At 72.3% G+C, this 22,562-nt stretch overlaps 2 protein-coding genes across 5 annotated transcripts; both read right to left on the reverse strand.

The window, feature by feature from the left end:
• Positions 1–132: 132 nt before the first annotated feature.
• On the reverse strand, positions 133–8,320 carry HOGA1 (4-hydroxy-2-oxoglutarate aldolase 1). The gene is given in 9 exon segments (XM_075917765.1): positions 133–310; positions 312–398; positions 2,490–2,623; positions 2,857–2,953; positions 3,448–3,582; positions 4,072–4,199; positions 4,629–4,776; positions 7,687–7,740; positions 7,742–8,320. Coding segments are annotated over 9 exon segments (1,002 nt in total). The 5' UTR covers positions 7,898–8,320; the 3' UTR covers positions 133–247.
• Positions 8,321–11,960: 3,640 nt separating this feature from the next.
• On the reverse strand, positions 11,961–21,018 carry ANKRD2 (ankyrin repeat domain 2). Of its 4 annotated transcripts, none has more exons than XM_075917761.1 (9): positions 20,646–21,018; positions 19,982–20,095; positions 17,054–17,212; positions 16,774–16,881; positions 16,191–16,289; positions 14,750–14,848; positions 13,219–13,317; positions 12,292–12,390; positions 11,961–12,128 (listed from the first exon to the last, which is right to left on the reverse strand). In XM_075917761.1, exons 1-9 carry the CDS (start codon positions 20,721–20,723, stop codon positions 11,979–11,981), a joined length of 1,005 nt encoding a protein of 334 aa, XP_075773876.1. In that variant the 5' UTR covers positions 20,724–21,018; the 3' UTR covers positions 11,961–11,978. The 4 variants fall into 4 exon arrangements, with proteins under 4 accessions (XP_075773876.1, XP_075773877.1, XP_075773875.1 ...); XM_075917762.1 differs by having other exon boundaries at positions 11,961–12,132; XM_075917760.1 differs by having other exon boundaries at positions 11,961–12,390; positions 19,982–20,092.
• Positions 21,019–22,562: the final 1,544 nt, after the last annotated feature.

Consider the following 22,562-nt stretch of genomic DNA (forward strand, 5'->3'; position numbering starts at 1 on the left):
GCTTGTGAGAGCAGAACCGTGCTGCCAAGGGTCAAAGGGCATTTCCTTCCTGGCCAGCCCCCTGGGGTCTTGGCACCGGTCGCCGGGCCTGTCCCCGAGCCTGGTGCCCCTGTGGGGGACGTGACGGGGGCTGCAGGGACCCAGGGATCCACCCCATTGCTGCTCTGCCCAGCCGCAAGGAGCGTGGGGGGGGGGGGGGGGCTGGCACTGGCTGCACCCTGCCCTGGGTGAGGAGGTGGGGGCCCCTTCACAGCCAGCCATTGGCGCTGAAGTCTCGGCGCAGCTCCTGCACCTGGGCCTCGCTCAGCGGGGCGCAAGGGGGCTCGGCAGGGGCCGCCGTGGAACCCGAACCACTCCATGGCCTGCTTCAGCCCCGGGATCCCAAACTTGCGGGTGACCTGCGGAAGCCAGAGCCGCCGTGAGGGCCTGGGCTGCCCCCCAGCCTCCGCAGCGTCCGCTGCCCGGGGCTGTATCCCCTCCCTGGCCTGCCCCTCTTCCCGCTCCTCACCGCCCCGTGCCCCCTGCCGGTGCCCCTCGCTGCCGACCCACACCCCCTGCCGGTGCCCCCAGCCCCGGCCCTGCCAGTGCCCCTCGCTGCCGACCCACACCCCCTGCCAGCCCCGCCCCTCTCAGCCCTGCCGGTGCCCCTCGCTGCCGACCCACACCCCCTGCCAGCCCCGCCCCTCTCAGCCCTGCCGGTGCCCCTCGCTCCCGACCCACACCCCCTGCCAGCCCCGCCCCTCTCAGCCCTGCCGGTGCCCCCTCGCTCCCGACCCACACCCCCTGCCGGTGCCCCCAGCCCGGCCCTGCCGGTGGCCCCTCACTCCCGACCCACACCCCCTGCCGGTGCCCCTTGCTGCCGACCCACACCCCCTGCCGGTGCCCCCAGCCCAGCCCTGCCGGTGGCCCCTCACTCCCCGACCCACACCCCCTGCCGGTGCCCCCCCCAGCCCGGCCCTCCCCCCCCAGCCCGGCCCTCCCGGTGCCCCTCGCTGCCGACCCCACACCCCCTGCCGGTGCCCCTCGCTGCCGACCCACACCCCCTGCCGGTGCCCCCAGCCCAGCCCTGACGGTGGCCCCTCGCTCCCGACCCACACCCCCTGCCAGCCCCGCCCCCTCTCAGCCCTGCCGGTGCCCCTCGCTCCCGACCCACACCCCCTGCCAGCCCCGCCCCTCTCAGCCCTGCCGGTGCCCCTCGCTCCCGACCCACACCCCCTGCCAGCCCCGCCCCTCTCAGCCCTGCCGGTGCCCCTCGCTCCCGACCCACACCCCCTGCCGGTGCCCCCAGCCCGGCCCTCCCGGTGCCCCTCGCTGCCCGACCCACACCCCCTGCCAGCCCCGCCCCTCTCAGCCCTGCCGGTGCCCCTCGCTCCCGACCCACACCCCCCTGCTGGTGCCCCTCACTCCCGACCCACACCCCCTGCTGGTGGCCCCCAGCCCGGCCCTCCCGGTGCCCCTCGCTGCCGACCCACACCCCCTGCTGGTGCCCCCAGCCCAGCCCTGACGGTGGCCCCTCACTCCCGACCCACACCCCCTGCCAGCCCCGCCCCTCTCAGCCCTGCCGGTGCCCCTCGCTCCCGACCCACACCCCCTGCCAGCCCCGCCCCTCTCAGCCCTGCCGGTGCCCCTCGCTCCCGACCCACACCCCCTGCTGGTGCCCCCTCGCTCCCGACCCACACCCCCTGCCAGCCCCGCCCCTCTCAGCCCTGCCGGTGCCCCTCGCTCCCGACCCACACCCCCTGCCAGCCCCGCCCCTATCAGCCCTGCCGGTGCCCCTCGCTCCCGACCCACACCCCCTGCCAGCCCCGCCCCTCTCAGCCCTGCCGGTGCCCCTCGCTCCCGACCCACACCCCCTGCCGGTGCCCCCCCCCCCCAGCCCGGCCCTCCCGGTGCCCCTCGCTCCCGACCCACACCCCCTGCCGGTGGCCCCCCAGCCCAGCCCTCCCGGTGCCCCTAGCTCCCGACCCACACCCCTTGCCGGTGCCCCCCCCAGCCTGGCCCTCTCGGTGCCCCTCACTCCCGACCCACACCCCCTGCGGTGGGCCCCCCAGCCCCAGCCCTGCAGTGCCCCCTCGCTCCTGACCCACACCCCCTGCCGGTGCCCCCCCCAGCCCTGCCGGTGCCCCTCGCTCCTGACCCACACCCCTGCCGGTGCCCCCCTCCAGCCCTGCCAGTGCCCCTCGCTCCCGACCCACACCCCCTGCCAGCCCTGCCCCTCTCAGCCCTGCTGGTGCCCCTCGCTCCCGACCCACACCCGCTGCCGGTGCCCCCCCCCCCAGCCCGGCCCTCCCAGTGCCCCTCGCTCCCGACCCACACCCCCTGCCAGCCCCGCCCCTTTCAGCCCTGCCGGTGCCCCCTCGCTCCCGACCCACACCCCCTGCCGGTGCCCCCCCCCCCAGCCCGGCCCTCCCGGTGCCCCTCGCTCCCGACCCTAGCTGCCCTGCCCGGACTGTGCCCTGCACCCCCATGGCAGCGAGCGCCGCTCTTACCGCCGCGTTGGGCTCAATGAGCCGGAGCTGCAAGTCCCGGGCCTCTTGCCAGCGTCCCTCCTGGCACAGGCGCTCCAGCTGGCAGAGGGGGGCTGCCAGGACATTAGCGAGAGCACAGATGCCCCCACAGGCACCTGGGAGCAGAGCACACAAGGCAGCTTAATGTCCTGCCCCCTGTGCCCTCATCCTGCACCCCGGCACCCTACTCCCATCCTCCCAGTGCCCCCACAGCCTGCAGCACCCCAACCCCACCTCAGCCCCTCGACCCTGCCCAGCTGCTGCAGCCACCCCCTCCCACGCCCCCCCCGCAGCCCCAAGGACCCCCAGCAGGGCCCAGGTGTCACACGCCAGAGGAGCGGGCCCCTACCTACGGCGTAGCCAGCCAGCAGGAAGCCGGCTGATCCCACCAGTACCTGGAACTGCTCTGCCCGCGTCTTGTGGACAATCAGGCCCAGGCGGGTGATCTGAGGAGACACAGAGCGTCCTGCACAGCCCAGGCCCCGGGGCCCCAAGCACTCATGGTGGAGCTCAGCTGAGGGCTCCCCGGGGCCAGCGCCACTATACGCTTTAGAGTAGGCCCTACACAAACAACCCGCCTGCAGCGAGGAGGTCGCCCCCAGAGCAGCGCCGGGGCTGGTGCTCGGGTGCGGGGGAGCCAGGACTCCTGGTTTCTTGGTGCTGAGGTGAGGTCTTTCCCTGCACTGTTCTGTGCCTCAGTTTCCCTACCTGACTGCTGGGGTTGGTGGCCCTGGACCCTGCTGAGGACAGTCACACTGGCCACAGAGGCAGGGAGGTGGAAGTGGGGGGTAGGGGTGATGGGGGCTGTAGCCCACCAATGTGGAGCAGGCGCAAGGTCTCACCACAGCCCCGCCCTGCCCCACTCTCCAGGTGAGCCCCTGGCCCAGCTGGGGGGGTAAAGGCCTCTGGATTCCCTCCCCCCGCGCAGGGCCCCACTCACATCCCCCCCGCTGTCCTTGAGGCCCACGATGTTGGGGTGCTGCGCCAGGGTGAGGACCGCCTCGGGGGGCAGCTCCAGGCCGGTGTTGGCTGGGACACTGTACAGCACCACGGGGATGGGCGAGGCATCAGCCACCTGCGGACACAGAACAGGGCGCTGGGCACCCCCTGCCCGCCTATAACCAATGGCCAGGCTGGTTCCTGTAGGGCCTACATAAACAACGGGGCTGACTTTCACTCTCTCGGCTCTAGCCCTTCCCCCAGCCCCTGGGGCTTTGCTGGAGCTGCCCCCCCACCCCAGAGCCACTGGGCTCTTTGCTACCCCTCCCCACCAAGAGGCTGCTGGTGGCTGAGGGGAGAGCTCCGATTGGACGTTTAAGCCCCAGGGGGCGGGACTGTGGGACAGGCAGCCAACCAGACAGCTTGAATTCCCTAGGGGCAAGAACTTCAAGGCCCACCTGAAATTCCCTCCTTGCAAAACACTTGGGAAGTTGGCGGTGCTCCCCTCCCCCATCCCGGAGGAGGGCCCTGCCCTCGTGCTGGCCCCTCCCCCTCACAAGCCCCGCCCCTTCTCCAGGACTCCGCCCCCAGCGTCACGGCTCGTGGCCGGGGGCTCTGCCCGTACCTGGCTGTAGTGGTGGATCAGGGCTGGGGCGGTCATCGCACCCCGGTAGTAGCAGGGGGTGACCACCAGGGCGGCGTCAGCGCCCGCCTCGGCCATGCTGCCGGTCAGCGCAATGGTGGCCTGCGTGGCTGGGGAGGGCGAGGGGGAGGTCAGTGTGGGGCCCCCGCCAGCCCCACGGCGAGCCATGGGTGCGGGGCAGGGCAGGGGGCAGGAGGATGGGGGGGTTGGGGCCCAGGCACGGGGGGGCAGGAGGATGGGGGAGGTTGGGGCCCAGGCGGGGGGGCAGGAGGATGGGGACGTCGGGGCCCAGGCAGGGGGCAGGAGGATGGGGGGGTTGGGGCCCAGGCAGGGGGCAGGAGGATGGTGGGGGCAGGGCCCAGGCATAGGGGGGAAGGAGGATGGGGGGGTGGACCCCAGGCCTGGGGGAGGAAGGGGCAGGGGCCCTGGAAAGATCCCCAAGGCCACCAGCACGCCATCCCGCAGGGCCCTGGGCGGGGGAAGGGAGTTATGGGGCAGGCCCTCTGGCCATGGTACCCGCCCCCGCGCCCTCCGCTCACATTCGCAGCCCGAGCCGGCCAGCAGCAGCTTGTCCCTGGGCAGGGCCTGGCGCACGCGGCTCACCACGGCCAGCCGCTCCTGGGGCGTCAGGTAGGGGCACTCGCCGCTGGAGCCCTGCACCACAAACCCTGCAAGAGGCGCACACGGCTGGGGTGGGGTCCTGCCCAGGGCGGGTTCCATGGAGGGTGGTACCCGGCCCCTGGGAGCATCCGTCCTTCTCCCCTGGGGGCGGAGGGGGGCGGGATGCCTGTGCCCTCCATGGGGCCTTTCCCCAAGGGTCCTGCCAGGGCAGGTGAACCCGGGCACCAGTGGTCTACAAATCCCCCCTCCCCCAAGCTGCAGGCCAGGCTGGTGACAGCCCCCCCCCCCCCCCCGGCCTCTCCCAGCTGCCAGACTGCATCTAGCCCTGCCCACACCAGCCCTGGCCCCCGCCTCCCGACCGCCAAGGGCTGGGCTCTGCCTACAGCCCTGACCCCCAGCCAGTCCCCAGGCCCCCTTGGCTCCGTCCGGCTTCACCCCGCTGCTCCAGCACCAGCCTGACTGCAGGGCACGGGCCAGCCCCTCGGGCGCTCGACGGAGCCCGGTGCACTGTGGGGCGCCACAGGCTCCTGGCCACCCTAAGGGCTGTGACCATCGCGGGCCCTGCCCTGCAGACCCACCGAGGCAAGGGGGGCCCAGCCGGGGGCAGTGGCTGGCCCACGGTCGCCCACGCGCAGTGGCAGAGCTGGGAGGAGGCACTGGAGGGCCCAGCGGTACCAGAGCACACGGCCTCCTCCGCCCCCGCCCCCTGCTCCGCCTTCCATCACCCGCACAAATCGCCCCACGCAGGGATGCTCGCAAAGCGTTTATTGCCCCCGGCTGGGCACTGCGGCTCGCCGCTGCCCTCACAGGGGCGCCCGTGCTCTGGAGCTCGTGGGCGTGCCTGGGGCAAGGAGCTGGCTCCGGGTGGGTGCTGGGTAGGGGGGCACTGCCTTGGCTGCCTCTGCCACTTGCTCCTTGCCCTGCTGGGACGCTGGTCGCGGGTCCGACGAGCGACTGCCCCGGCCCTCCTTGCTGCCATGCCCGTGCAGGGGGTAGGGGCCCGTCAGGGAGGGGGCGCCCGCAGGGCAGAGCCTGCCACAGGCCCCTGGGCCAGCCTGGAGTGGATGGGGTAGGTGGCAGCAGCCGTGGTACTGCCTCGCTGGATGAGGGCGTGTGCCCGCAGCCTGGCGCTCACTGCCTCCGTGCCCAGGAGCGTGCCAGGGGCGGCCTGGCAACTGAGGTGGCAGGAGACGGCACGCAGCAGCAGGGCCTCGGTCAGGCGCCTCCTCGGGGCTTCGGTGTCCCGGCTCTGCTCCGTGATGCTGCCCTGGTCCCTGTCCTCCAGGTGCTGCCAGGCCCCTCCAGTGCCCCGTGGGCCTCTCCTCTGCCCCCGCTGCCTCACTCTCCTCAGGGAAGCAGCTGTAGTATGACCTGATCCAGTGTGGAGCCAGAGCCAGCGCTGGAGCTGCAGCTGGAGCCGGAGCTGGAGATGGTGCTGGAGCCAGAGCCCGTGCTGGAGCTGGAGATGGTGCTGGAGCCAGAGCCCATGCTGGAGCCAGAGCCCATGCTGGAGCCAGTGCCGGAGATGGTGCTGGAGTCGGAGCCAGTGCTGGAGCCAATGCCGGAGATGGTGCCGGAGCCGGAGCCAGTGCTGGGGCCACCCCCCTGCAGAGCCCCTCCTCCACCTCCACAGTAGCAGGGTGCCAGCCCCCAGCAGCAGGGCGGCCCCCAGTGCCAGGGCCACCTTCCAGTAGCACGAGGGCCTGGCCGAGCCCATGGCTCTGGTCAGGGCATGGTGAGAGCCGGGGGCCGGGGCTCATGGGACAGCAGAGCCATAGCCCAGCCCCCGCCCTGGCAGCGCCCGGGTCACCAGTGAGGGGTCATTGTGAGGGAAGCACCGGGCCTGCCTGCTGCTCTCAGGGCCAGGGAGAGCCTGGGCCCAACACAGCCAGGGGGGCACGGAGCCGGGTCGACCCCAGGGGAGCTGAGACCAGCCTGGCCCAGACCCAGCAGCAGGTGCAGCATGTGCACAGCCCCTGCCCGAGTGGGAACCGGGGGGGGGAGCTTGTGGGGAGGCTGGCAGGTGCTACTGTGGGCTGAGCTCATTGGCAGTGCACTGGGGGGGTGGTGTGGGGGGCTGAGCTCATTGGCAGTGCACTGGGGGGCAGTGTGTGGGGGGCTGAGCTCACTGGCAGTGCGCTGGGGGGCGGGGTGGGGGGCTGAGCTCATTGGCAGTGCGCTGGGGGGCAGTGTGGGGGGCTGAGCTCATTGGCAGTGCGCTGGGGGGCGGGGTGGGGGGCTGAGCTCACTGGCAGTGCGCTGGGGGGCGGGGTGGTGGGGGCTGAGCTCACTGGCAGTGCGCTGGGGGGCGGGGGTGGGGGGCTGAGCTCACTGGCAGTTGCGCTGGGAGGGTGGGGTGGGGGGCTGAGCTCATTGGCAGTGCGCTGGGGGGCGGGGGTGGGGGGCTGAGCGGCCCGTTGATCCAGACAGTCTCCCCACGACTGGCCCTGGCCACTCGCCCCCGCTGTAGGGAGCTGGGTCCCAGCCAAAGGCGTTCCTGCCCACACGCTGCCCTGGTCTGGGGCACGCACCCCCCTCACGCCTGCCCAGCCCCACGGGGGGAAGGGGCCAGCGTGAGGCAGGAACGGGCCTGGCTTCCCCTGGTGCTGCCCACCTGCTGGGCTGAGCCTGCTACCCTGCCCCACAGGGCGCCAGAGCCCCCCACAGGCCTGGCAGGCAGGAGGGGAGCAGGGGGGCGCTTAGTGGGGTGTGGGGAAGGACAGGGCCAGACGGGCCCCAGGCCAGCTGGCGGGGGGGGAGGAGACACGCCCTATCTGAGGCCTGGCTGGCACTCGGCTGCCCCGCGGCCCCCTCCCCAGAGCTAGCTGCAGCCCGCAGGCCCTGGCCCGGGGGTAACCCCCGGCGGGTCGTGGTGCGGGGCGGAGGAGCACCGGGCTCTCCAGGCGCTGCTGCGCAGAGGGGGGCGCCCCGAGCGCGGCGCCAGGCAGGGCCTCACCTCGCAAGGGGACGGGGGGCGTAGCGGCGCAGGTTCTCCTCCAGCCGGCCGTGCGCCACCTCCGCCTGGGCGGTTGAAGGGGGTGGGGAGCGGGGGGAAGATGCCCCGCAGGTCGAGCCGGGTCCCCGGCGGGGCCGGGGTGCTGAGCCCCCGGCCCCGCCCGAAGGGGCGACAGCGCAGGGCCGCCAGTCCCAGCCTGAGGGGGCCCAGGGCTCCGCGGGGCTGCGCCATGGCGGGGCCTGGCCTTGGGCTCTGCGCTGCTGCCCCAGGGGCTGTTAATGATTGACGGGCTGGCGGGGGGCGAGGCAGGCAGGGGGCCCTGTGCCAGCGCGGGGGGGAGGAGGGGGCAGCTGATTGGCCTTGCTCAGGATCAGCCCCCCCGTGTCTCTAGGCAGCCCCGGCCTCCCCCCCCAGCAGCTGGCCAGGCGGCTAGAGCCAAAGTCGCGCAGCCCCTCCTCTCCCTTAAAGGGGCTGCACGGGGGGGGCAGACTGGGGCATGGCTGGCACCGGCACCTGGCGCGCCCACTCCCCAGAGCTAGCTGCAGCCCCCGGGCCCTCTCGCCAGGCTGGCCTGGCCCCTGGGGTCCCGCGGCATCTGGGGCAGCCCACACGGCTCCTTTGTCATTGCAGGGTCTCCTGGGAGCGCCGCCTGACTCGGGAAGGCCCCGGGAGCTGCCTTGCCGGGTGAGTGCGGGCGCCAGGCGCCGGGGGACCCGCTGTGGCAGGCTCAGCCCCGGGGGTCCAGGAGCAGCGCGGAGGCGACTGGCCAGAGCTGGAGCGCGAGCCCCGGGAAGGCTCCCGAGAAGCGGGGGGGGTGGGGGGGGGGGCGGAGCTCTCCGTGGACCAGCTCCTGCGCTGAGACACGCTCGGGGCGGCCGGGGGCGGCTGGAGCTCGGGCGCTGCCGTCCTGCTCCCCGGGGCCCTGCGCCTGACGAAGCCGATGTCACCCCCCCACAGCTCGGGAGCCGCTCCGGCGCCCCGCGACCCCCCTCCTCCCGCCCGCCCCCGGCGCCTGGCAGAGCGGATGTCACCACCCCCGCGCCGGCGGGGCGGCCATTGTCCGAGACCCCGCCAGACGCCCCCGGGTCGGTTCTGCCCCCGGCCTAAGGCTCCCTGCGGCTGGCCCCTTCCTCGCTGTGACCCCCCCCCCCCCGGCTCTGCCCCCGGCCTAAGGCTCCCTGCGGCTGGCCCCTTCCTCGCTGTAACCCCCCCCCCCGGCTCTGCCCCCCGGCCTAAGGCTCCCCTGCGGCTGGCCCCTTCCTCGCTGTAACCCCCCCCCGGCTCTGCCCCCCGGCCTAAGGCTCCCTGCGGCGGCCCCTTCCTCACTGTAACCCCCCCCCCCGGCTCTGCCCCCCCGGCCTAAGGCTCCCTGCGGCTGGCCCCTTCCTCGCTGTAACCCCCCCCCCGGCTCTGCCCCCCGGCCGAAGGCTCCCTGCGGCTGGCCCCTTCCTCGCTGTAACCCCCCCCCCCGGCTCTGCCCCCCCGGCCTAAGGCTCCCTGCGGCTGGCCCCTTCCTCGCTGTAACCCCCCCCCGGCTCTGCCCCCCGGCCTAAGGCTCCCTGCGGCTGGCCCCTTCCTCGCTGTAACCCCCCCCCCCCGGCTCTGCCCCCCGGCCTAAGGCTCCCTGCGGCTGGCCCCTTCCTCGCTGTAACCCCCCCCCCCCGGCTCTGCCCCCGGCCTAAGGCTCCCTGCGGCTGGCCCCTTCCTCGCTGTAACCCCCCCCCCGGCTCTGCCCCCCGGCCGAAGGCTCCCTGCGGCTGGCCCCTTCCTCGCTGTAACCCCCCCCCCCGGCTCTGCCCCCCGGCCTAAGGCTCCCTGCGGCTGGCCCCTTCCTCGCTGTAACCCCCCCCCCCCGGCTCTGCCCCCCGGCCTAAGGCTCCCTGCGGCTGGCCCCTTCCTCGCTGTAACCCCCCCCCCGGCTCTGCCCCCCGGCCTAAGGCTCCCTGCGGCTGGCCCCTTCCTCGCTGTAACCCCCCCCCCGGCTCTGCCCCCGGCCTAAGGCTCCCTGCGGCTGGCCCCTTCCTCGCTGTAACCCCCCCCCCCGGCTCTGCCCCCCGGCCTAAGGCTCCCTGCGGCTGGCCCCTTCCTCGCTGTAACCCCCCCCCCGGCTCTGCCCCCCGGCCTAAGGCTCCCTGCGGCTGGCCCCTTCCTCGCTGTAACCCCCCCCCGGCTCTGCCCCCCGGCCTAAGGCTCCCTGCGGCTGGCCCCTTCCTCGCTGTAACCCCCCCCCCCGGCTCTGCCCCCGGCCTAAGGCTCCCTGCGGCTGGCCCCTTCCTCGCTGTAACCCCCCCCCCCCGGCTCTGCCCCCCGGCCTAAGGCTCCCTGCGGCGGCCCCTTCCTCGCTGTAACCCCCCCCCCCCCGGCTCTGCCCCCCGGCCTAAGGCTCCCTGCGGCGGCCCCTTCCTCGCTGTAACCCCCCCCCCCCGCTCTGCCCCCGGCCTAAGGCTCCCTGCGGCTGGCCCCTTCCTCGCTGTAACCCCCCCCCCCCCGGCTCTGCCCCCGGCCTAAGGCTCCCTGCGGCTGGCCCCTTCCTCGCTGTAACCCCCCCCCCCAGCTCTGCCCCCCGGCCTAAGGCTCCCTGCGGCTGGCCCCTTCCTCGCTGTAACCCCCCCCCCAGCTCTGCCCCCCGGCCTAAGGCTCCCTGCGGCTGGCCCCTTCCTCGCTGTAACCCCCCCCCCCGCTCTGCCCCCGGCCTAAGGCTCCCTGCGGCTGGCCCCTTCCTCGCTGTAACCCCCCCCCCCCCGGCTCTGCCCCCGGCCTAAGGCTCCCTGCGGCTGGCCCCTTCCTCGCTGTAACCCCCCCCCCCCAGCTCTGCCCCCCGGCCTAAGGCTCCCTGCGGCTGGCTCCTTCCTCGCTGTAACCCCCCCCCCCCGGCTCTGCCCCCGGCCTAAGGCTCCCTGCGGCTGGCCCCTTCCTCGCTGTAACCCCCCCCCCCCCCCCCCCCCCCGCTGTGCTTCTCCAGGCTGAACAAACCCCGTTCTGGGTTTGTTTCCTGGGGCCAGTCATGCCTGCGGCCTCTGGGATTTCTGCCGGTCGCGGCTCAGGGCGATCCCCAGGGGGTCGCCCCGGCATGAACAGAGACTGGGACGGGCGGCTCGTTCCCCCTGTGATGTGGGGGGGGGACTGCCCTCTCGCTGGGCGCTAGGCTCGGGCTGGGGGCGACCCCACTGGCCTGCATCCGTGAGCTCCAGCATGACAGGGGCCTCTCACCTGAGCAAGGGAAGGGGGCTACCTGGGGGAGGGGTGTCCGAAGGGGGGGCTACCTGGGGGAGGGGTGTCCGAAGGGGGGGCTACCTGGGGGAGGTGTGTCCGAAGGGCGGGCTATGTGGGGGAGGGGTGTCCGAAGGGGGGGCTACCTGGGGGAGGGGTGTCCGAAGGGGGGGCTACCTGGGGGAGGTGTCCCCGGTCTGGGCAGGGGCAGCCATGAAGGGAAGAGACTGGCGGAGTCCTGGGGGCTGAGGGGCCGGTGCCCCCCTGCCCCGAGCGGGCTGAGCTGCCAGCCCCTGACCCCTGGATCTCGGAGCAGCGCTAACCCTCCTGTGCGGCCGGCGGCTGGGGACGGGGGCAGGGTCGGGGTCCCCTCTGGGCAGCGGGCCTTGTGCTAAGCCAGGCAGTGCCCCTCCCCCCCTGGCGGGGACCCCCGGGCCTGGGGGGGCTGCGGGGCTCAAGCTCCTCCCCCCCTGGCGGAGTGGCACCGCCCCCTCGTCTGACATCTGTGGCCCCGTGCGGCTGCCCAGCCCCGCCATGAGAAGGGGGGGTCGTGGGAAGGGCTGGGACTGTGGGGCTGAATGGCAGCAGCATGGCAGCTCCGTGGGCCCCGTGGGCAGGGGGCCTGGCTACTCCCTGCTCTGCCTGGCGCCTCGCACGGCCCAGGCCCAGGGTGGGGCCCCGAGCGGAGCCCACGGGGGGCAGGGCGTGTGGCTAGCACAAGGAAACCACGGCAGCCCTGCCCAGCCTGCCCCTGAGGGGCACCCCTGCCCCAGCCCAAGGGTGGGCACAGACCCAGGCCCCCCCCACCCCTGAGGTGACAGGAGCACTCCCTCCCCCACCCCAAGGGTGGGCACAGACCCAGGCCCCCCCCACACCCCTGAGGTGACAGGGGCACTCCCTCCCCCACCCCAAGGGAGGGCACAGACCCAGGCCCCCCCCCACCCCTGAGGTGACAGGGGCACTCCCTCCCCCACCCCAAGGGTGGGCACAGACCCAGGCTCCCCCGCACCCCAGGGATGACGCAGCCCAGCCGGGTCATCCCTGCCCCGCAGCCCCATGGCAGGTGCCGGCGCCGACGCTGCTCTCGTGTGCTGGGTTTTATTCACAGGGCCCCGCAGCCGGGGGTGCAGTGGGCCCAGCGCCGCCCACCCCGGCCCTCAGGCGCGGGCCTCCGGCTCGCCCGGCTCCTTTGTCTCCAGCGCCTGCCGGGTGTCTGCCTGCCAGAGCTGCACCAGGTCCGTGGGGGTCCTTCCTTCCTAGGGGGGGGGCAGGGGTGAGAGGAGCCAGCGCCTCCGGCCCCCCCGTGTGAGAGCCCCGGGGCCGGGACCTGCCCCCCCCCCCGGGTACCGCTGGGCGGCTCTGGGGCTGAGCCCTGCCCCTACGGCCCCCCCCCGCCCGGCCGGGGCGCCACTCACCAGGTTCTGGGCCATCATGTCCGCCCCGTACAGGATCAGCATCTTGATGATCTTGTAGCGGCTGAGGCGCACGGCGTCGTGCAGCGCGCTGTCCCCCTCCTGCAAGGGACGCAGCGCGGGGTCCCAGGCGCCTGGCTCCCGGCACCCCCGCAATGGGGACGGCGCCCCCCCCCCGCCCCTCAGCCAGAGCCCTGCGCCCGCCCCGCCCCTCAGCCAGAGCCCTGCGCCCGGCCTGGGCTGCCGGGACCCCCCGCCCCGCCCCGCCCCTCAGCCAGAGCCCTGCGCCCGGCCTGGGCTGCCGGGACCCCCCGCCCCTCAGCCAGAGCCCTGCGCCCGGCCTGGGCTGCCGGGACCCCCCCGCCCCGCCCCTCAGCCAGAGCCCTGCGCCCGGCCTGGGCTGCCGGGACCCCCCGCCCCTCAGCCAGAGCCCTGCGCCCGGCCTGGGCTGCCGGGACCCCCCGCCCCTCAGCCAGAGCCCTGCGCCCGGCCTGGGCTGCCGGGACCCCCCCGCCCCGCCCCTCAGCCAGAGCCCTGCGCCCGGCCTGGGCTGCCGGGACCCCCCGCCCCCGCCCCGCCCCGCCCCTCAGCCAGAGCCCTGCGCCCGGCCTGGGCTGCCGGGACCCCCCGCCCCGCCCCGCCCCTCAGCCAGAGCCCTGCGCCCGGCCTGGGCTGAGGAGCCAGCGGCTGGGACCTGGGGGGGGGGGGGGGGTCTAACTTCAGTGTTAGCCACCAGGGTGGGGGCTCTGCTCCCCCTTTGGGCCCTGCCCTCCCTGGGCAGTGTCAGTGCGGGCTGGTACAGGCCTGCCGGTCCCGCAGCTGCTGGCGCTGGGGGCCAGATGCCCGGGCCCTGGTTCCTGGGGGTTCCCCAGCTGCTGGGGCTGAGGGCCAGACCCCGTGGGTACAGGCACGGCTCCTGGGGGTGCTTACCCTGTCCCGGGAGTTCACATCCACCCCTGTGTTGATCAGATGCTCCACGATGTCCACGCGCCCCGTCCGGGTTGCCACGTGCAGGGGGGTGCTCAGGAGCTGCCCATGGCCGGGGCAGTGGCGTTAGCTCCCATTGAATGAAAGTCAGCCGGCCGCCTGCAGGAGCCTGGCCACTACCCCTTCCCCACCCCCCACTGCCACAGCCCTGCCCCCCGCTGTGCCCCCAGCCCCGCCCCACTGCACAGCCCTTCTCCCACCCCCCACTGCCACAGCCCTGCCCCCCTGCCACACCCCTTCCCCCACCCCACTGCCACAGCCCTTCCCCCACCCCCCACTGCCACAGCCCTGCCCCCCACTTTGCCCCCAGCCCTGCCCCACTGCCACAGCCCTTCCCCTACCCCCCACTGCCACAGCCCTGCCCCCCGCTGTGCCCCCAGCCCCGCCCCACTGCACAGCCCTTCTCCCACCCCCCACTGCCACAGCCCTGCCCCCCTGCCACACCCCTTCCCCCACCCCACTGCCACAGCCCTTCCCCCACCCCCCACTGCCACAGCCCTGCCCCCCACTTTGCCCCCAGCCCTGCCCCACTGCCACAGCCCTTCCCCCACCCCCCACTGCCACAGCCCTGCCCCCCGCTGTGCCCCCAGCCCTGCCCCACTGCCACAGCCCTTCCCCCACCCCCCACTGCCACAGCCCTGCCCCACTGCCACAGCCCTTCCCCCACCCCCCACTGCCACAGCCCTGCCCCCACTTTGCCCCCAGCCCTGCCCCCCTGCCACACCCCTTCCCCCACCCCACTGCCACAGCCCTTCCCCCACCCCCCACTGCCACAGCCCTGCCCCCCGCTGTGCCCCCAGCCCCGCCCCACTACCACAGCCCTTGCCCCACCCCCCACTGCCACAGCCCTGCCCCCCGCTGTGCCCCCAGCCCTGCCCCACTGCCACAGCCCTTCCCCCACCCCCCACTGCCACAGCCCTGCCCCCCACTGTGCCCCCAGCCCTGCCCCACTGCCACAGCCCTGCCCCCCGCTGTGCCCCCAGCCCTGCCCCACTGCCACAGCCCTTCCCCCACCCCCCACTGCCACAGCCCTGCCCCACTGCCACAGCCCTTCCCCCACCCCCCACTGCCACAGCCCTGCCCCCCGCTGTGCCCCCAGCCCCGCCCCACTGCCACAGCCCTTCCCCCACCCCGCACTGCCACAGCCCTGCCCCCCGCTGTGCCCCCAGCCCCGCCCCACTACCACAGCCCACCCCCCCACTGCCACAGCCCTGCCCCACTGCCACAGCCCTTCCCCACCCCTCACTGCCACAGCCCTGCCTCCAGCTGTGCCCCCGTGTCCCCTACTCACCCACCCCACCCCTACCCCACTACCACAGCCGTGACACCCTGCTTCATCCCATCTCTATCCACCTCTATGGCCCTGCTCCCACCCCACCCCTGTCCCTTCTCAACCCACCTGCCACAGTCCAGGCCCCTCCCCCAGCCCCACCTCCGCTGCCCCTCTGTGCCGGCCATACCCCCCCGCCCTCACCTTATCCTTCAGGTTGAGGTCGGCACCTCGGTCCTGCAGCAGCTTCACTGCGTCCAGGTGCCCGCCCCGGCAGGCCCAGTGCACGGCCGTGCAGTCCAGCTGCACCAGCAAGAGCCCTGGTCAGAGACCCGCGCCCCGGGGAAGCCCTCTGATTGGCTGCCAGCCTCGCTGCCCCGCCTCTGCGGACGAGCAGCCATTCGGGCGGAGCTCCCTCCCCGGGGGCCACCCCCGTGACGCGGTGGGGCCGGGTCCCGTATTCCCGCCGGCTGCATCGCTGGCTCCCGGGTGACCGAGTCCCGCCTGCTCTGCCAGGAGGGAGGCGGGTTGGGGGTGCGCTGCCCAGCGGGGGTGGGAGCCCTGGGGGAGCACTCCTGAGGGACGCAGGTAGGGACTGGCCCAGGCCGGCCTGGCACCTGATCCTAGGGGGATGCAGCCAGTTGGACGGGGCGGGGGAGAAGGGAGCCTAGCTAGCCTGGGGGGCTGGGGCTCTGGGCCCCCCCTCCCCGAGGTGGAGTGTCCTGATGGTCCTGGTTCCTGTAACAAGTCTGAGCTACGCCCTGTCCCTGGGAGCCAATAACCCTTCTCTTCTACCTGCCGCCTGAGAGTCCCCTCCGGCTGTGTGGGGGGGGGGGCAGGGCCCGGGGTCTCCCCCGCACCCCGTGACAGGCACCAAGAGCAGGGGCAATGCTAGCGGGGTTGTGGGGGGCCATGGCAAGGTGGGGGGCCCTGGAAGGGGCAGGGTCTTGGGCAGAATGGGCGGGGCTGGGGCCACTGTTCCTCACTGCCCGGGCTCCAGCGGTGATTTAAAGGGCCGGGGGCTGTCGCGGCTGCGGTGCTGGTACCCAGCAGCCCAGGCCCTTGGAAGCTGCTGGGGCCCAGGCACCTGCCCCTTGTGCCCCGGTGGCAGCCCTGGCAGGGCTCTCCCCACCCCAGCGTTTGCCTTAGGCCCCGCGGCAGCTGGAGGCAGAGCAGTGGGCGGGCGCCCGAGAGCAGCCCCCAGCCCGGCCTGCGGGACTCAGCACACGGGGCTGCTGGAGGGTCCAGCTCCCCCTCCCCCCGTCACTCTTCCCCGCGGCTCTGCCAGCTCAGGGCCCTGTGGGCCATCCCGGGAGCTGCAGAGGGATGGGGGCCGTGCTAACTGATGGGGACATGGGGCAGGGGGAGAGGCTGGTTGCTCTGCCCCTTCCAGGCCTGGGGATTCCCTGCCGTGGGGCAGCAGCAGGCCGAGGCGAGAACAGTGGGGCCGGCGCGGGAGCTGTGGGGCAGCAGCGTGGTACCGCCTGCCCCTATGCCGGGCTCCCCTGGGCTGTCCGCCCCACATCCGCCACCTCTTGCTCCTCTGGTGCTGGATGGATTGGCCAGGAGGCAGCCCGGGGGCCAGGCCCGGTGCCACCCAGGCTGGGTGCATCGCTGCTTCCTGGCAGGGAGAGCCCCATCTCACCCGGTCTTGGAAGTCCACGGTGGCGCCGTGGTCCAGCAGTCTCTGCAGGATCTCCGTGTGCCCCTCCAGAGAGGCGCGGTGCAGGGCCGTGCGGTGGAACTGGGGCAGAGACGCAGGCGTGAGCAGCCCCCTCCGCCAGCCGGGCTGCACCACCCCAGGCAGCTGCGGCCACCTGTCCTGCCCTGCTCAGCGCCTGGCCTGGGCCAGCGGGGCTCCGAGATCCCGCGGCCCTGGGCAAACGGGGCCAACTGGTCTGGCGCCGTCTGGGGGAGAGGGGCACCCAAGCCAGCCAATGTCCCCCGGTATCCACGTGCCAAGAGGCCCAGAAGAACCAGGGCCACTGGCTTCGGGTGACTGGCCTCACATCACCACGCTGGGTTTGGCCTGGCTGGGACTGGGCCAGACTGGGGGAGCCCCATTTCCAGAGCCCTCAGTCGCTCCCTGCACCCCGCCCCTAGCAATGGGTCAGCCCCAAATTCTTGGCTGCAGCTCTGGGTGCCAAAGGCTGCTGTGGGCACCAGGCGCTCTGCCCAGGGGCAGGCTGGCTGGGGAGGGAGGAGCCGGGGCGAGGGAGGGGTGTTACCTCATCACAGGTGTCAGGGGAGCCTCCGTCCTCCAGGAACTTCTCAATGACGCGGATCTTGCCCTGCACAGCAGCCCTCAGGAACGCTTCCGCCTCCACCGGGCCCACCTGCAGGGGGAGACCACGGCTTAGGGCCACAGGCCAGCTCCATGCTCGGACTGTGGGGGGGGATACTCTAGGGGCAGCCACCGTTTTGGTCAACATCAGGTGCCTGCCAGCCCCACAGCCAGGCTGGCTCAGACCCACATCCACTCTGCCTCTCCCCGAGCCCTCCCCTCACAATCTCCTCCGGCTCCGGTTCCGGCTCCGGCTCCGGCTCCGCCTTCTCCTCTCTGCGCTTCCTGCGCTTCTTGCGCAGCTCGAGGAGGTACTGGAGGCCGCCCACGTCAATGATCTCCCGGCGCAGGTCCAGCGAGCTCTTCCGCTCCCGCCCCTGGGCCTGCAGAGAGGGGGCAAAGCAGCGCTGGAGCCACACGGAGACCCCGCTGGGCACCGGACTCCTGGGGCCCTCCCCTGGAGCACCTGGCTTTAACATGCAGGATGGGGGGGACCCCAACATGGCCCCCCAAAACCCCCGGTCCTGACCCACAGCCTGCCCCCCACAAACCTCCTGGTCCTGCCCCCCAGATCCTCTGCCTGCCCCCTGGTCCTGCCCCCCAACCGCTTGGCCCTTCCCTGGCTCTGACCAACTTCTCGGTCCTGATCCCTCCCCAAATGCCTGCTCCAGAGATCTGGCTCCCCTTGCAGATTGACTGACCCCAATGCCCTCCGACTGTCCCCCCCCACTGACCAACCACCTCCCCAGACTGCCCCCCCCCCGATGTCCCAACCCCTACTGGCTGGCCCTCTGAAACACACACTGCCCTGGCCCCAGCCCTGGCTGCCCGGGCAGTTGCATTGTGGGCCCAAGGGAGGGAAGCTGTGAGGTGGGGGGGAGGGGGGCACTGCCCCATGTGTTTAACATCTGCCTGTGCCCCTGAGACAGCGAGCCGGGCAGGTCTGCTCCCAGACCATCCTGTGCCCCACATCATATGCCATGGGGGGCAGAGACCAGCCCCAGACAGACAGGTGTCAGCATGGAGTGGCCTCGCCCAGCCCAGTCCCACTCCTGTGCTGGGGGCACAGGGAGAGCAGCTGCCAGCCTGCAGGCAAGTTTGTATCCAAATGCGGGCAGGGCAGGGCAGACCCGCCCCCGAGTCCGTCTGTCCGTCCAGCCCCGCCCGCAGGGTCCAGCTGTCCAGCCCCCCCATCCCTGCCCCCAGGGTCCATCCCTCCAGCCTGCGATGTAGTGGGGGTGCTGTCCACTCTTGGGCTGTGTCTACACTGGCAACTTATTCCGGAAAATCAGCCGCTTTTCTGGAAAAACTTGCCAGCTGTCTACACTGGCCGCTTGAATTTCCGGAAAAGCACTGACGCTCTCCTGTAAAATCATCAGTGCTTCTCCGGACAAACTGCTGCTCCCCTTCGGGCAAAAGTCTTTTTCCGGAAAACTTCCGCAAAAGGGCCAGTGTAGACAGCACAGGACTGTTTTCCGCAAAAAAGCCCCGATCGCGAAAATGACGATTGGGGTTTTTTTGCGCAAAAGCGCGTCTAGATTGGCCACGGACGCTTTTCTGGAAAAAGTGCTTTTGTGGAAAAACATCCTGCCAATCTAGACGCGATTTTCCAAAAATGCTTTTAACACAAAACTTTTCCATTAAAAGCATTTCCGGAAATTCATGCCAGTGTAGACGTAGCCTTGTAGTCCTGTGTTCACTCTTTGCTGTATTGTGCTGGGTGTGATTCCTACTGTCCTAGTGACTGTGTGCGTGCCTCAGTTTCCCCGGGCACTGCTGCACTATCTGAATGAGCGGGGGGGGGGCTGGGTGTGGGGAAGTACATTCCGTCTCAGGCCTGAGGACCCGGTGACAGCAGGTAACACCTGGGTCTGGAAGGAGGACAAAGGGCAGGCGGGGCTGACACCAGGCTGGGCGGTAGGGCCTGGGGGATGGGTTCATCTCGGCTGGGCTAGAAGGAGGAAAAGGGCTTTGGGCAGGAAGGGGGGAGTAGGGCCGGGACCCCTTCTCCCCGAAAGGAACATCACTGCCTGCTCCTGGCTCCTGTCTTCCCATCGTCCTGTGCTGGCTGCGGGGCACGCCTGGCTGCGGATGGGGGTGCAGGGTCGCAGACTCCCCGTCACACCATGACACAGCCCCCCCAGTGTCCATCCGTCCAGCTCCCCTCCCCTGCCCAGGGTCCGACAAGTCCCTGCCCCTGTCCATCCAGCTCCCATCCCTGAGCTCCATCCGTCCACCTGGCCCCTGCCCCCAAGGTCCGTCCATCCAGCCCCCGCACCCAGGATCTGTCCAACCAGCCACCACCCCCAGGATCTGTCTGTCCATCCAGCTCCTGGCCCCCGTCCCCAGGGTCCATCTGTCTGTCTAGCCCCCTGCCCCTGCCCCCAAGGTCTGTCCAACCAGCCACGGCCCCCAGGATCTGTCCAACCAGCCACCACCCCCAGGATCTGTCTGTCCAGCCAGCTCCTGGCCCCTGCCCCCAAGGTCCGTCCATCCATCCCCCGCACCCAGGATTTGTCCAACCAGCCACGGCCCCCAGGATCTGTCTGTCCATCCAGCTCCTGGCCCCCGTCCCCAGGGTCCATGGGTCTGTCTATGCCCCTGCCCCCAAGGTCCGTCCATCCAGCCCCCGCACCCAGGATCTGTCCAACCAGCCACCACCCCCAGAATCTGTCTGTCCAGCCAGCTCCTGGCCCCTGTCCCCAGGGTCCATCTGTCTGTCTAGCCCCCTGCCCCCAAGGTCTGTCCAACCAGCCACCACCCCCAGGGTCCATCTGTCCATCCAGCCCCCAGCGCACCTCACCCCCAGGGTGTCCATCCGTCCATGCAGCCCTTGCCCCCTCCCTCCAGGGTGTCTCGCACCCAGGATCCATCTGTCCGTCCCACCCCCGCCCCTTGGTCAGCCCAACAGGCCTTGGGCAGGTGCCGCCTCCAGAATGCCGCGGCTCGCCCCCCAGCTCTGCTCCAGCTCCAGCTGCTCGGGCCATGGGGGGCGATGAGCCCAGGGCGGGGGGACAGCTCCCCACTGAGCCCAGCGCCTGCACGGAGCCCCCGGGACCAGCCTCCTTCCTGGCCCAGGCTGCTGGGCCGGGCGACCCGCCGGCGTGGGGGTGAGCTGGGCCGGGCACGGGGGGGGGGCCGTGCCCACATACCTTGAGCCCCTCAATGCCCCAGTGAATGGGGCCGCGGCGCTTCTCGTCCTCCAGCTCCGGTGTGTCCATTCGCCCCACCGCAGGCGGCATCGCGGGGGCCTGGCTGGGGCGCTGCTGGAAGCAAGGGGAGAAGCCAGCAGGGTGTGGGCAGGGGGCTGGCCCTAACCCTAACCCACCCACCTCCCAGGCAGGGCTCAGCTAGCGGGGCCAAGGGCAACCGCTCCATCCCTGGGCACGGTCAGTCCTGGCCCCATAAGAGACCAGGTGGCTCTGACATCCCCGTGGGCCCCACGATTGGGGTCTGCTCACTCCTCATGGCCACCCCAAAAGCTCGTCTCCCCGAGGGTCCTGCCCAGGATCCCCCCACCCCTGCCTGACACCCGCCGTGGGGCTGCACCCACCCTTGCTGGGGTCCTGTGCCCCACAGCCCTCCGTTTCAAGAGCCTCCCAACACCCCCCGGCTGGGCTGAGCCCACGGCACGGGGCCAGTGCAGACGGGACGTGCGCCCCCAGGTTGCAGGTCGGGTGGTGGCCAACGGGCCTGAGCCACGGGGACGGGCACAAGCTCAGAAGTAGCCGAGCTAAGAGCTCCCAGGCCAGGTCCCTGCCCCCCACCAGGGCTCCGTCATCCCCGGCCCTGCGCTTTGCCTGGCAGCTCCCTCACCTCCTGCTCCTGCGCCAGCTTCTGGTCTATCAGCTCCGTCGCCCACTTCACGCCCTGCTCCATGGCTGCCTGCTCCATTCTCCAGGGCGCGGCCGAGCGCCTGTGGCCGCGGCCCTTTATGTAGGGCAGCCCCCCGCCCCAGGGAGCAGACAGGTGGGCCCAGCCCACGTGACCCGGGGGCCTTTGTCATGAGCTCACCCAGCCGCATTATCTCAGCGCCTCGGCCCCGGGGTCACCTTCACCCAGCATGGCCGCGGTGCCCCCCTGCCAGCACCGGGGCACTGGCCCGGGAGACCCGCTGAGCTGGGTGCCCTCGCAGAGGGGTGCCGGGGGGCACAGGCCAGAGAACAGGGCCACACCAGCCCCTGCCGGGAGCCCCTCAGCCTGTTCCCTCCCTGGCCTGCGCTGAGCTGGGTGTGACGGGGCCGCCGGCCCCACGGGAGAACGGGGCAGCGTCTGCGCCCCTGGGCCGGGCAGGGTGGCAGGGGATGCCAGGGGCAGAGGTGGTGCTGGGCTGCTTTGCGGGATGAGCTCCAGCGCCGTCGGCTCCGGCCCCTCCTGCCTGCGCGGGGAGCCAAAAACGGTGGGAATGGTTCCTGCTGAGCCAGGCCCCAGGGGCGCCGGAGCTATTCCTGGCTCTGGGCACCGGGTGGCTGCCTGGGGGCTGGGGCCAGCAGCTGTCTGGCAGAGGGTCGCAGCGGGAGGAGGGGGCCGGGCCGACCCGGGCTGGCGATACAAGTGGGGACGAAGGCCGTTAAGTATCAGTTAGCTGAACAGTCGATTAACCTCGGGACTTGTCACTCGACTAGTCTCTAGCACTTGGGGGCGGGCAGGGCCCCCCTAGCCGCCCCGCGCTGGATCCGACACAGCAGCTGGGGCGGGGGCTGGGCCGCAAGGGGAGCCACTTTGAAAACCAGCTCCCTTGGCAGACCCGCTGCCTGGCGCCCCGTGTCGGGGGGGGGGGGAGGGGGCTGTACACCCTCTGGCTGGGCATCCACTGGGGGCCGAGTTGGGCCGTGGGTGACCCCTGCTGGCCGGTGGCTGTAGCACTGCCCGGGGGGAGGGGGGGGGCTGTACACCCTCTGGCTGGGCATCCACTGGGGGCCGAGTTGGGCCGTGGGTGACCCCTGCTGGCCGGTGGCTGTAGCACTGCCCGGGGGGGGGGGGGGGAGGCCCTGGCCTAGCAACTTCTCACTTGGCCAGGGGAGGGTGTGAAGGAAGGAAGGGGGGGACCTGGGGGTTGAGTGAGCCGGGGCTGAGGGGGGCGGGGCAGTCTGGGCTGGGCAAACACGAAGAGAAGGGGCTGAGCCGAGTGCGGGGTCAGGGCCTGTCCCCCCATGGGGCCTGGGGCTGCCTGCCCCCTGCTCCCCCGTCCCCATGGCGCCCGGGCCGCGCTGTATCCGCAGCAGCAATGACCCGCCCTACTCTACCGGCCGGCGGATCCGATCTGGCTGCAGGGCCGGGGTCCCCGGCGCCGTCACACGCCCCGTGCTGCTGCTGCTGCTACAGAGGCAGCTGTGCAGGGTGGCAGCAGCCCCTGGCCGGGGGGGGGGGGGGGCGCGGTTAGAGCTCCCAGACCCCGTGCGAGCCGGCACTGAGCGGGGCTGCCCACCCGGCTCCACTCCACTCCAAATGCAGAGCTGTGGGGGGCAGGACCCAGACCCTGCTGGCCAGCCTGCTAAAAAATTCCCTGGCAGGGTGCGTGCGGGGGCAGGGGACTGCGCGTCGGCTGCAGCGTTCACCGACCTGCCTTTGCTAATCGGCTCAGCACTGCCCTATTGCAGCCCGGGGGGAGTGGGGCGGGGGCTCTCCAGCCCAGCGTTCCATGGGCTGTGCCGGGGGGCACCCGCTGCCCCGTCCCATGGAGCCAAGGCCCAGGCTGTGCACCTTTGACCTCCCCACCAGCGGGCACCAGCA

This window comes from Pelodiscus sinensis, unplaced genomic scaffold (genome assembly GCF_049634645.1).
Source record: "Pelodiscus sinensis isolate JC-2024 unplaced genomic scaffold, ASM4963464v1 ctg192, whole genome shotgun sequence".
NCBI lineage: Eukaryota > Metazoa > Chordata > Testudines > Trionychidae > Pelodiscus > Pelodiscus sinensis.